Genomic DNA, 12,744 nt, shown 5'->3' with positions numbered 1-12,744 from the left:
TGTGCATAGCTCCATTCCATTTCTTTTTCATCCTGAAAACTCTCCAGTTAACGATTACAAGCATAACATGATACAGCCACCACTATGCTTGAAAATTTGGAGAGTTGCAGTCAGTAATGTGTTGTATTGGATTTGCTCCAAACATAACAATTTCTATTAAGGAGAAAAAATGCTATGCCATATTTTTTGCCCTCTGTAATGAGACTTTTTTTTAAGTCACCATTGGCCTCATGGTGAAATCCCTGAGTGGTGTCCTTCCTCTCCGGCAACTGAGTTAGCAAGGACGCCTGTATCTTTGTTGTGACTGGGTGTTGTCATACACCATCCAAGTATAATTAATAACTTGCTCAAAGGGATATGATAGGTCTTCTGTTTTTTTTGTTTTTTTTCCCATCTACGAATAGGTGCCCATCTTTGCGAGGCATTGGTAAACCTCCCTGGTCTTGCTGATTTGATCTGTGATTGAAATTCACTGATCGACTGGTGGACCTAACAGTATGTGTGGGGTACAAAGATAGGTAGTCATTCAAAAATCATGTCAAACACTATTATTGCACACCGAGTGAGTCCATGCAACTTAGTATGTGACTTAAATACATTTTTACTCCTGAACTTAGTTAGGCTTGCCATAACCAAAGGGTTGAATACTTATTGACTCATTTTTTATAGATTTTTTATTGATTTGTAAACATTTAAAAAAAAAAAAAATTCCACTTTGACATTATAGGATACTGTGTGTAGATCAGTGACACAAAATCTAAATTTAATCCATTTTAAATTCAAGTTTGTGACGCAACAACATTTGACAAAAGTCATGGTGCGTACTGTCATTGTGGACATGACGTCGTCGATGCACTTATTAATGAAGCTGGTGACTGATGTGGTTAACTCCTCAATGCCATCGGATGAATCCCAGAACATATTTCAGTCTGTCTATTTCAGAAACAGTCCTGTAGCTTAGCATCTCCTTCATCTGACCACTTCCGTATTGAGCACGTCACTGGTACTTCCTCTTGGAATTGTTGCTTGTACGGCCTCCCGAATGGTGCAGTGATCCAAGGCACTGCATCGCAGTTGCTAGCTGTGCCACTAGAAATCCAGGTTCAAGTCCAGGCTCTGTCACAGCCGGCCGTGACCGGGAGACCGATTGGGCGGCGCACAATTGGCCCAGCATCGTCCGGGTTAGGGGAGGGTTTGGCCGGCAGGGATGTCCTTGTCCCATCGCGCTCTAGAGACTCCTGTGGCGGCCCGGGTGCATGCACGCTGACACCTTTACCAGGTTCCCGGTGTTTCCTCCGACACATTGGTGTGGCTGGATTCCGGAGGATAGAGTTATGGTCAGATTTGCCAAATGGAGGGCTATGGATTGTAAGATGTGATATATGGTTAAACCACTTTTTTAAGATCGTAGATATTTTACACATGAATATATGTGGCATGTTAAATATTATTAGACTACATTTGTAAGATCATTGAAGAGCTCTTGCACATATGAACATAATTCTATCCACTGATGCTGCAGACATACATTTCCGTTCAAAAGTTTGGGGTCACTTAGAAATGTCCTTGTTTTCGAAAGAAAAGCAATTTTTTGGTCCATTAAAATAACATCAAATTGATCAGAAATACAGTGTAGACATTGTTAATGTTGTAAATGACTATTGTAGCTGGAAACGACAGATTGTTTTCATGGAATATCTACATAGGCCCATTATCAGCAACCATCACTCCTGTGTTCCAATGGCACGTTATGTTAGCTAATCATTAGAAAAGCCTTTTGCAATTATGTTAGCACAGCTGAAAACTGTTGTTCTGATTAAAGAACCAATAAAAGTGGCCTTCTTTATACTAGTTGAGTATCTGGAGTATCAGCATTTGTGGGTTCGATTACAGGCTCAAAATGGTCAGAAACAAAGAACTTTCTTCTGAAACTCGTCAATCTATTCTTGTTCTGAGAAATGAAGGCTATTCCATGCGAGAAATTGCCAAGATACTACTCCTTTCACAGAACAGAGCAAACTGGCTATAACTAGAATAGAAAGAGGAGTGGGAGGCCCCGGTGCTCAACTGAGCATGAGGACAAGTATATTTGTAACGACGTTCGTCTGTAGAAGGAGAAGCGGACCAAAAAGCAGCGTGGTGGTTACTCATGTTCTTTAATGGAAAATGAACGATACATGAAATAACTTAAATCTACAAAACAACAAACGGAACGTGAAAAACCTATACAGCCTATCCTGTGACAACAAACGCAGTGACAGGAACAATCACCCCCCAAACACACAGTGAAACCCAGGCTACCTAAGTATGATTCTCAATCAGAGACAACTAATGACACCTGCCTCTGATTGAGAACCATACTAGGCCGAAAACATAGAAATGCCCCAAAACATAGAAAAACAAACATAGACTGCCCACCCAACTCACGCCCTGACGATACTAAATAAATACAAAACAACGGAAATAGAGGTCAGAACGTGACAATATTAGAGTGTCTAGTTTGAAAAACTCACAAGTCCTCAGCTGGCAGCTTCATTAAATAGTACCCGCAAAACACCAGTCTCAACGTCAACAGTGAAGATAAGATTGTCGTTTCTCTTTGCTTATTTGAGTTGTTCTTGCCATAATGAAAACTTGGGCTCCCGAGTGGTGCAACGGTCTAAGGCATCACTGGGTCAAATCTGACACCCTGGTTCGAATCCAGGCTGTATCACAACTGGCTGTGATTGGGAGTCCCATATGACGGCTCACAATTGGCCCATCATCGTCTGGGTTTGATCGGTGTACGCTGTCATTGTAAATAATAATTTCTTCTTAACTGACTTGCCTAGTTAAATAAAGGTGAAATAAAATAAAATATGGATATGGATATATATAATATCTTCTGTATACTCCCCTACCTTTCCTTAAGAAGAAAATAAATTCCACAAATTAACTTTTAAGAAGGCACACCTGTTAATTGAAATGCATTCCCAGTGACTACCTCACGAAACTGGTTGAGAGAATGCCAAGAGTGTGCAAATGTGTCATCAAGGCAAAGGGCTACTTTGAAGAATCTCAAATATAACATATATTTAACACTTTTTTGGTTACTACATGATTCCATATGTGTTATTTCATAGTTTTGATGTCTTCACTATTATTCAACAATATGTAAAGAAAAATCGAAATCTAAAACTTTCGAACGGTAGTCTGTACATGTGATGATGTAATCTTTCATAGTGAAACTGATGTTAGGATCTCCAGTCCTACCATTGGTCAATTGACAGGTCTTAATCCTACATGGCTCCTTGTTAACCAGCAAGTGAATAGACCACTTATCCAAAAAGAGCTGGGGGAAAGTTGGAGAGGAATTGGTATAGGGGAGGTGAGGTACTTGTTGAACGGTCTTTTCATTCCCCGTATACAGTAGATCGCCACCATAAGCCTTTGCAAGTGTTAAATCTGCATACATATTGTTGATTTGCTGTTACCTTGAGACAAGATTGCCCATCTTTAGACCCTTTGTAAATGGGGGGGTGTGTGTCTGGAATTGTAGCTGTCGCGTGGTTGTGAGTCTGGGTGGTAGATGTAAATGAGGAGAAAGGGGGTGACATGTTAAAGTGGATATTGTCTGTCAACACCTATTGAAAAGCTGGTATGGTATGTCTTTGACATAAAAATGGGTGTAATTGTCCCACTGAAAAGGAAAACTATTCCTTAGGTATTCCAAAGACTGAGACAGGGTTTCCTCTAACATTTTATTTCGGGTTTGATCCTGACAACTCCCCAGTCCCTGCCGATGACACGCATACCCAGAACATGATGCTGCCACCACAATATTTGAAAGGGTTTCACAACATTGCATTCACTCCACATTACTGACCTGTATGACAAAGTGAAAAGAATGAAGCCTGGTTTAAAAAGTCCACTCCAATTCATACGTTATGTTTGCAACAAGGCCATTAGGTAACACTGCAAGACAACACAACAGATATATTTGATTTTTGGCCTAAATTAAAAACTACATGATTTGGTCAAATCCAATACAACACAATACATAGTGAAACCCTCTGTATTTTCAAGTATTCTAGTGGCAGATTCATGCTATGGGTATGCATGTCACTGGCAAGGACTGAGAAATAAAATAATGAAATGAGCAAAGCCTAGGCAAAAAGCAGAGGAAAACCCTCCTCAGTCTTCTGAAAATCTAACCCTGGGATAGTTTTATTTTTCAGCGGGACAATTACAAAATGTTTTATGTCAAAGACACAACTGAATGGCTTTCCAAGAGATGTTGAGTTTTTCTGAGTGGTCCAGCCTCCGTCCTCACTTACATTTGCTTCATAATTTTAGACAAAGTTTGAATATTGCTGTCCATCAATGACTCCCATCCAGATGTACTGAGCTTGAGCAAGTTTGACAAAAACAATAGATAAATCTTGTCCTAAGAGTTGTGCAAAGTTAAAACTCACAATTGTCCAAGTGTTTGCCTCTTAGATTTTGACCTTTTCACTTTTCTAACTCTGTTTCCACCTTATTCCCAATTCCATCCCTGGTTATAAAGCTATGTATTTTATCGATATACGTATGAGATGTGCGTTATTGTTTCTTCATGAGAGAGGATTGTGTCCAAGACAGTTTTCCCCTCTGTGGTGGTCACTCAAGTTCCTTTTTATCTTAGTTTACCTATCAGCAGTCAGGCAGTAGCAGCATTCCGTTCCCCTCCCCCTGTCTGACCAGAGAGGGGTGATTTGCACATACACATAACTCAAACAACCAGCCCTGCTACCAGACCTGTGTTCAAACACTACTTTAAATAATTTCAACTACTTGAAATGGTTTTGATTGAGCTATTCTGTTGCAATGAAATCAATAGAATACTCACAAAACTGCAAACCCTGCCCATCTGGCACACGAGGGAGGCTAAAATATATAGTATTCAAATAGTATTTGAAAGATGCAAAGTAGTATTTGAACCCAGGTCTGCCTGCTACAGTCAGCCAGAGAGAGAGAGAGACAAGTTTGGGAAATGGGTGTTAAAAATTCCTGAAGTTCCCATCGTCTCGCCATCATTAAAGAAGGGAGGGGAAACGGACGATAGTGCTTGTTGGTGATGGATTCCAGGGTCATATTCATTATTGAACACATAGCAAAAAAGTTTGTTTTTGTTTCCCAAGTTCAGGAAGTCCTTCTCCGTTTCTGTCCGTTTTTCCATTTTGTGTTTAGCGAACACGATCCAGTACAGGGCAGCGAAGGACATACTCAGCGTCATTGTCTGAAGGGTGGTGTTCAGTAGGCACAAAACTGAGTGAAACATGCCAGTCTGTTTGAAAGTGTTCCCATAATAGCACCTTACAGGGAATTATTGGGGGTGTAGCCCAACATGTAGCCATTACACCAAGAGGCTCAGACCCCGGTTGAGTTGTTGTACTAAGGTCACTACAATACTGTGATTTGATCAAATATTATCCCATAGGCCTATCACAAATAACACATAGATGTGTATGTACAGTCGTGCCCAAAAGTTTTGAGAATGACACAAATATTAATTTTCACAAAGTCTGCTGCCTCAGTTTGTATGATGGCAATTTGCATATACTCCAGAATGTTATGAAGAGTGATCAGATGAATTGCAATTAATTGCAAAGTCCCTCTTTGCCATGCAAATGAACTGAATCCCCCAAAAAACATTTCCAATGCATTTCAAATTTATTTATATAGCCCTTCGTACATCAGCTGATATCTCAAAGTGTTGTACAGAAACCCAGCCTAAAACCCCAAACAGCAAGCAATATAGGTGTAGAAGCACGGTGGCTAGGAAAAACTCCCTAGAAAGGCCAAAACCTAGGAAGAAACCTAGAGAGGAACCAGGCTATGAGGGGTGGCCAGTCCTCTTCTGGCTGTGCCAAGATGTTCAAATGTTCATAAATGATCAGCATGGTCAAATAATAATAATCACAGGCAGAACAGTTGAAACTGGAGCAGCAGCACGGCCAGGTGGACTGGGGACAGCAAGGAGTCATTATGCCAAGTAGTCCTGAGGCATGGTCCTAGGGCTCAGGTCCTCAGAGAGAGAGAAAGAAAGAAAGAGAGAAAGAGCGAATTAGAGAGAGCATACTTACCGTAATTTCCGGACTATAAGCCGCTACTTTTTTTCCCATGCTTTGAACCTCGCGGTTTATACAATGATGCGCTTTCACAAGATTCATGCCGCCAAAAAACTGAGCACCGTCACATAATGTGACATAAATCGAGCTCGCTCAAACTTCCCATCATTCTGATTACGGTAGTCATTTTGTCACCCTCATCATGGCAAAGACACGGAGAAATGCATATGATGCAGCTTTCAAGTTGAAGGCGATCGATCTGGCTGTTGGAAAAGGAAATAGAGCTGCTGACAGTGTGGAGCATTGTCAAAAAATCCACTATCATCAACGGGTTTCGAAATGCTGGACTGCTGCGTTTTGAAGAGGGCAGCGATCCAACATCGGATGAAGCAATTCTGTGGCTATTCAACTCCGATACCGAAGGAGATGACTTCAGTGGTTTCAGTGCACAGGAGGAGGAAGATAGTGACCAATTACTTTCTTGGTAGGACACTGTTTACTGCTATTTTTTTGTTACAAGCCGTGTTTCGTTAAAGCCTATTTATTTTTGTTACAAGCCGTGTTTCGTTTAAAAGCCTAGTTATTTTTGTTACAAGCCGTGTTTTGTTGAAAGGCTATGTAAAGTTAATTTGTTTCAATGTACCGGAAGGCACCTGCGGCTTATAGACGTGCGGCTTATTTATGTACAAAATACATATTTTTTTTAATTAAGTGGGTGCGGTTTATATTCAGGTGCGCTTAATAGTCCAGCAATTACGCTAAATTCACACAGGACACCGGATAAGACAGGAGAAGTACTCCAGATATAACAAACTGACCCTAGCCCTAACCCCATCCACTTTGCCAAAGCACAGCCCCCACACCACTAGAGGGATATCTTCAACCACCAACTTACCATCCTTAGACAAGGCAGAGTATAGCCCACAAAGATCACCGCCACGGTACAACCCAAGCGGGGGCGCCAACCCAGACAGGAAGATCACATCAGTGACTGAACCCACTCAAGTGACGCACCCCTCCTAGGGACGGCATGAAATAGCACCAGTAAGCCAATGAATCAGCCCCTGTAATAGGGTTAGAGGCAGAGAATCCCAGTGGAAAGAGGGGAACTGGCCAGGCAGAGACAGCAAGGGCGGCTCGTTGCTCCAGAGCCTTTCCGTTCACCTTCACACTCCTGGGCCAGACTACACTCAATCATATGACCCACTGAAGAGATGAGCCTTCAGTAAAGACTTAAAGGTTGAGACCGAGTTTGCGTCTCTCACATGGGTAGGCAGACCATTCCATAAAAATGGAGCTCTATAGGAGAAAGAGTGTTTGCATGACTGTAGCCTTCTGTTGCACCAGCCTGACCTAGTGATCTGTAGCTATGTGCTGACATCATGGATGACATGGCCTCGGCCAGGCTTTATTCTTGGCCTATGGGATACGATTTTGGCCTTGCGGTAGCAGCGTGGGTTCAGGCTCCGAAATAGAACCAAACCATTCCCAGTGACCAATGACCAGTGGTCAAGCTTTGAGGGCACAGCTGGGAATATCACATAAGCTTAATGGGTAAAAAGAGATTGGGAGCGGCTTTTGGTTCTCTTGTCACTTTGTCTGACCGTCTGGTTTCCTCAGGCTTTTGTAAGATGTCATACTGCTTTATTAAGGTCTGTTCATCTGACCTTTGCCCTTCACTTGACTTTCAATGACCCTAGGCTTCTGACAACTGTCGAGAGCAGTTGCAAATTGTTGTTGCTCTTGATTGTGTTTCTCTACTGCTGCTGGAATAGTTAGTGTCTGAATCTGCCTTGTGATTTGGGTCACACTTTATTTGGATAGTCTGTAGAGCAATTCAGTTGATCTGTTGATAAGCAACTGCTTACTTAGGTTAGGCTCATGTTTAGAATTAGGGTTTATTTATTTATAAATATATTTTTAAATGTAACCTTTTATTTAACTAGGCACTAAAGAACAAATTGTTATTTACAATGACGGCCAAAACCGGCCAAACCTGGACGACGCTGGGCCAACTGTGCGCCGCCCTATGGATAGCTAAGGTTAGGGTAAGTAGATAGTTGAAGTCTGTAGAGCATCTACAGATGGACTATCCAAATAAAGTGTTACCGTGATTTGTCCCCAAAGACTGGTCACACGCACACACCCACCCACCCATCCGCTGGAGATTATACTGTCTAGATATTATTTCTTAGCATCAAAGTTGAAGTCATGTCTAGCCAGGTCATCCCTGACCCTTAATAACCTCTTAGCCCCTGCAATAGACCAGACACTTCAGGAGATTTATCCCTCAGGTTGCCCTAATGTGGAGGCCGGGGCTGAAGCACAGATGGGAACAGACTGTAGAAAGAGAATAGTAATAAATGAGGAATGCCCTCCATGTGTTTCAACAAAATAGTGCTGAGCGATTAGTGCTTTTTTTGGTCTGTTTGGTTTCAGTTTGATTATTGAAAAAATTATCAGGTTTTTTGATTTCTGTTTCGATTATACTTTTTTTTTTTTACACTAAATGCACATATCGGGGGCAAACGACCTGCCCTCCAGGACACCTACAGCACCCGATGTCACAGGAAGGTCAAAAATATAATCAAGGACAACAACCACCCAAGCCATTTTCTGTTCACCTCGCTACATAACCCTACACCTTAGAGGCTGCTACCCCATATACATAGACTTGAAATCACTAGCCACTTTAATAATGGAACACTAGTCACTTTAATAATGTTTATATATTTTTGCTTTACTCATCTCATATGTATAAAATGTTTTCTATTCTACTGTATTTAGTCTATGCCACTCTAACATTGCTCATCCTAATATTTATATATTCCTCAATTCCATTCTTTCACTTTTAGGTTGTGTGTATTGTTGTGAATTGTTAGATATTACTGCACTGTTGTAGCTAGAAACACAAACATTTCACAATAACATCTGCTAAACATGTGTATGTGACAAATACAATTTGATTTGATGCATTATGTTGGTTGAATGCTGTAACACAGAATAAAACCACTTATAAAAGTCCCATGATGTTAGTGACTGCCCTTTACTGCATCACTTATTAACAATCATTTATTCACATTACTTTCATAAAATATTTCAGTTGTGCATATATTACATTTGTTTTATTTGATGACTTTATTTTAATTCCAAGTCATGTCATCTCTATAAAGCTGTTGCCTATGCTGGGGTTTGCTATTTATTACTGAAATATAGCTAATCAAGCCAAACATGCAGCCTTTGCTATCACAGCTAGTGTGTCACACCCTGACCATGTTTTGCTTTGTATGTTTCTATGTTTTGGTTGGTCAGGGTGTGAGCTGAGTGGGCATTCTATGTTACATGTCTAGTTTGTCTAGTTCTATGTTTGGCCTGATATGGTTCTCAATCAGAGGCAGGTGTTCGTCATTGTCTCTGATTGGGAACCATATTTAGGTAGCCTGTTTGGTGTTGGGTTTTGTGGGTGATTGTCCTTAGTGTCAGTTTGTACCAGTTTAGGCGGTTTCGGTTTTCACATGACGTTTGTTTTTGTACAGTTCATGTTTCATCATTGTCAAATAAACATGGATCGTAATAGCCACGCTGCATTTTGGCCCGGCTCTCCTTCTACCGAAGAAAGCCGTTACATAGTGCAAATTTCAGGGAATTAGGTAATGCAACAGGAAGTAGATTCCACTTGATCCTTTTTGATTTCTGCATTTTGTGACGTCTGAAAAATATTGTGAATACGTTTAAAGATTCTAATCAGTGTTTACATTATATTTATCCCATTTTCAGTTGTAACAATTAGACTTGGAAAAGTCCTGTTCTTTTGCAAATGAGTGAAGTCTGGTCCAAAAGGTGGTTAGAGAAGTCATGTCTCTACATAGCGAGAGATTTGGCTTTTTTTATATTTAGTATGTGTCTCAAATGACACCCTATTCCCTATATAGTGCAGTACTTTTTTTTTTAATACAAAATCCTTGTGGGCCCTGGTCCAAAGTAGTGCACTATAAAGGGATTAGGATGCCATTTGGGACGCACACGTATAGTGTCAGTGCTTCCTGAAGGCAAGCGGCACATAAGCGCTGTCCCAAATGGCACCCTATTCCCAACATAGTGCACTACTTTTGATAAGAGTCCTATGGGCCCTGGTCAAAAGTGGTGCACTATATAGGGAACAGGGTGCCATTTGGGTCATAACATAGGCTTCGCAGGCTTTGACCAAACACGTACAGACAGAAACAGGAGATTTTGTGTTGTCTTTCTCCCGTAATAGGTTAATGCTATTTTATGTTTTGGTGAGGTATCAGAGCTTCCTGTGCTTTCTCGCTAGAACATCCAGTTGTCTGGAACTGGTTAGACTGTCCTTAAATAACATGTCACCACAAGTTCATTTTTAAGTTTATTCTGTCATCAATTGGCAGTGGCAAAATGTTGAGTGTGTATGGGCCAACGTGGCTCTATTTCTAAGTGGGTGAATGAGCTATCTCCTGCTCTGACAAAAATTGTGTGTGCATGTTCTCCTGCTGACCTGTGTGTGTGTTCTTTTGTGTCTTCCAGCTAATTGTGAGTCTGAAGAGGGAGATCCAGTGCCTGAAGGAAGAGCTCTCTATGGTGACCGGGGAGAAAAGAGAGGACCAGCTAACTCAAGAGGAGATTCATAAGTACGCTCCATTCATATTTGCCTAGAGTCAATTATATGTCATTCAAATCCACCGAATGAAAGCCTCATAGACTAAAATCATAGGCTGCCTCCCAAATTGCACGGTATTACCTTTATAGGACCCATAGGGCTCTGGTCAAAATAAATGCACTATATAGGCAGGGCTCCACTCTGTTCCCCAGTTGTAGCTAACCTGTTTCAGCTGATCAACCAGCTATTTATTAGAATCAGGTGCGCTAGATTAGACTTGGAGTGAAAACTTACAGGACTGTAGCTCCCTAGGAACAGGGTTGGAGAGCCCTGAAATAGGGAAAAGGGTGCTATTTTCGATGCGTCCATGATGTTTAGGGGTGTTCATAGCATGTGTCTTCAACTCAGAAAACTATAGCAGGAATTAAATCGAACCCGGCCTAGCAAAGTTTACACAGTTTCTTAGTTTACACATTTAGAGTATCATGGAAGAAAAAATGCTCAATGTTGCAAAATACATTTACAAAGTTCCGGAGAATGCAGCAGCAGGCATTCGGCCAGTGCCGCATTGGTTGTGTGTCTGTAATGATCTGAGCAGCAGTTAGACCTCACTGAGGCAGTCATCTCAGGACAGTGAGAACAGGAACAGTGCTGTGCTGGCCTCTGTCCTGCTTCCAGGATGTTTACACCACGCACCAGACAGAGAGAAATTCTTATTTTACACAGCTATTTATTCTAGCGAGTTTTAGCCGCATAGTATATGATGATTTTGACTGTTATTCGGGACTGTGCAATAGTGCCAATGTAGCTAGTAGTTGCCAAGATGTTAAAGCCACATTATCTTCTGCTTACTTTGAACTTCATGGGTTCCCCCAAAGGACTGTTCTTGGCAATCTGGGCCAGGTTTAATAAAATATATGTATGGGGAAATTGTTTAAGTTAAGGAAACGTTTAAAGTGACCCTAGCGCTCTCAACAGACGGAATACCTGGGTAGTGTTCATTAGGACATGTGCAGATTAGATTTTTTATGCTTTGGAATGTAAAATGAAAATGAGTTTCTTAATGGTTGAGTCCGGGTATTTTCGCGATGTGCTCCAGTCCGCTTTTTTCCATTTGGTGCCTAATGAACTCGACCGTGGACGGGCCCAGTGTTCAGACCCCAAGGGTTTCACCTAAACTCCTGGCAACACTTCCCTCCTGTTCTGATCTCTTTACCTCTCCCAGCTTCCTCGATCCAATGTTTTTACAATTTCCCCTCTCTCCTCGGCTGATTATCCCTGGTTTCCCCTATCTGTGGTCAAACTCACACAGGGGGAAACGTAATGATGTCTGCTGTGACCGCACCAACCGACGGCCACCTTTTTATTTACTTGTTTCTTCACTTGTTTATGCATTCAATTGATCGGCCCAAGTCAAATCATCCTCCAAGCAAACTTTTCCTGGCTTTTTTGTTGTAACATTTCCAGATCCACGAGCATACAGTTGAAGTCGTAAGTTTACATACACCTTTGCCAAATACATGTAAACTCAGTTTTTCACAATTCCTGACATTTAATCTGAGTACAAAGCCCTGTCTTAGGTCAGTTAGGATCACCACTTTATTTTAAGAATGTGAAATGTCAGAATAATAGGAGAATGATTTATTTCAGCTTTCATCACATTCCCAGTGGGTCAGAAGTTTACATACACCCAATTAATATTTGGTAGCATTGCCTTGAAATTATTTAACTTGGGTCAAACATTTTGGATGGCCTTCCACAAGCTTCTCACAATAAGTTGGGTGAATTTTGGCCCATTCCTGCTGACAGAGTTGGTGTAACTGAGTCAGGCTTGTAGGTCTCCTTGCTCGCACATGCTTTTTCAGTTCTGCCCACACATTTTCAATAGTATTGAGGTCAGGGCTTTGTGTATGCCACTCCAATACCTTGATTTTGTTGTCCTTAAGCCATTTCACCACAACTTTGGAAGTTTGTCCTTTTGGAGACCCATTTGCGACCAAGCTTTAACTTCCTGACTGATGTCTTGAGATGTTGCTTCAA

General features: G+C 41.3%; 1 protein-coding gene across 1 annotated transcript in view; it reads left to right on the top strand.

The window, feature by feature from the left end:
- Positions 1-12,744, top strand: part of kif6 (kinesin family member 6) — a 104,412-nt gene that overhangs the window by 68,203 nt on the left and 23,465 nt on the right. The window contains exon 10 of the mRNA XM_021585670.2: positions 10,632-10,735. Coding sequence (XP_021441345.1) covers positions 10,632-10,735 — 104 coding nt within the window. The remainder of the gene's footprint in view (positions 1-10,631; positions 10,736-12,744) is intronic.

Source organism: Oncorhynchus mykiss, chromosome 26, assembly GCF_013265735.2.
Source record: "Oncorhynchus mykiss isolate Arlee chromosome 26, USDA_OmykA_1.1, whole genome shotgun sequence".
Lineage (NCBI taxonomy): Eukaryota > Metazoa > Chordata > Actinopteri > Salmoniformes > Salmonidae > Oncorhynchus > Oncorhynchus mykiss.
The sequence above is the reverse complement of the archived record's forward strand: the minus strand, read 5'-3'. Positions and strand labels throughout refer to the sequence as shown.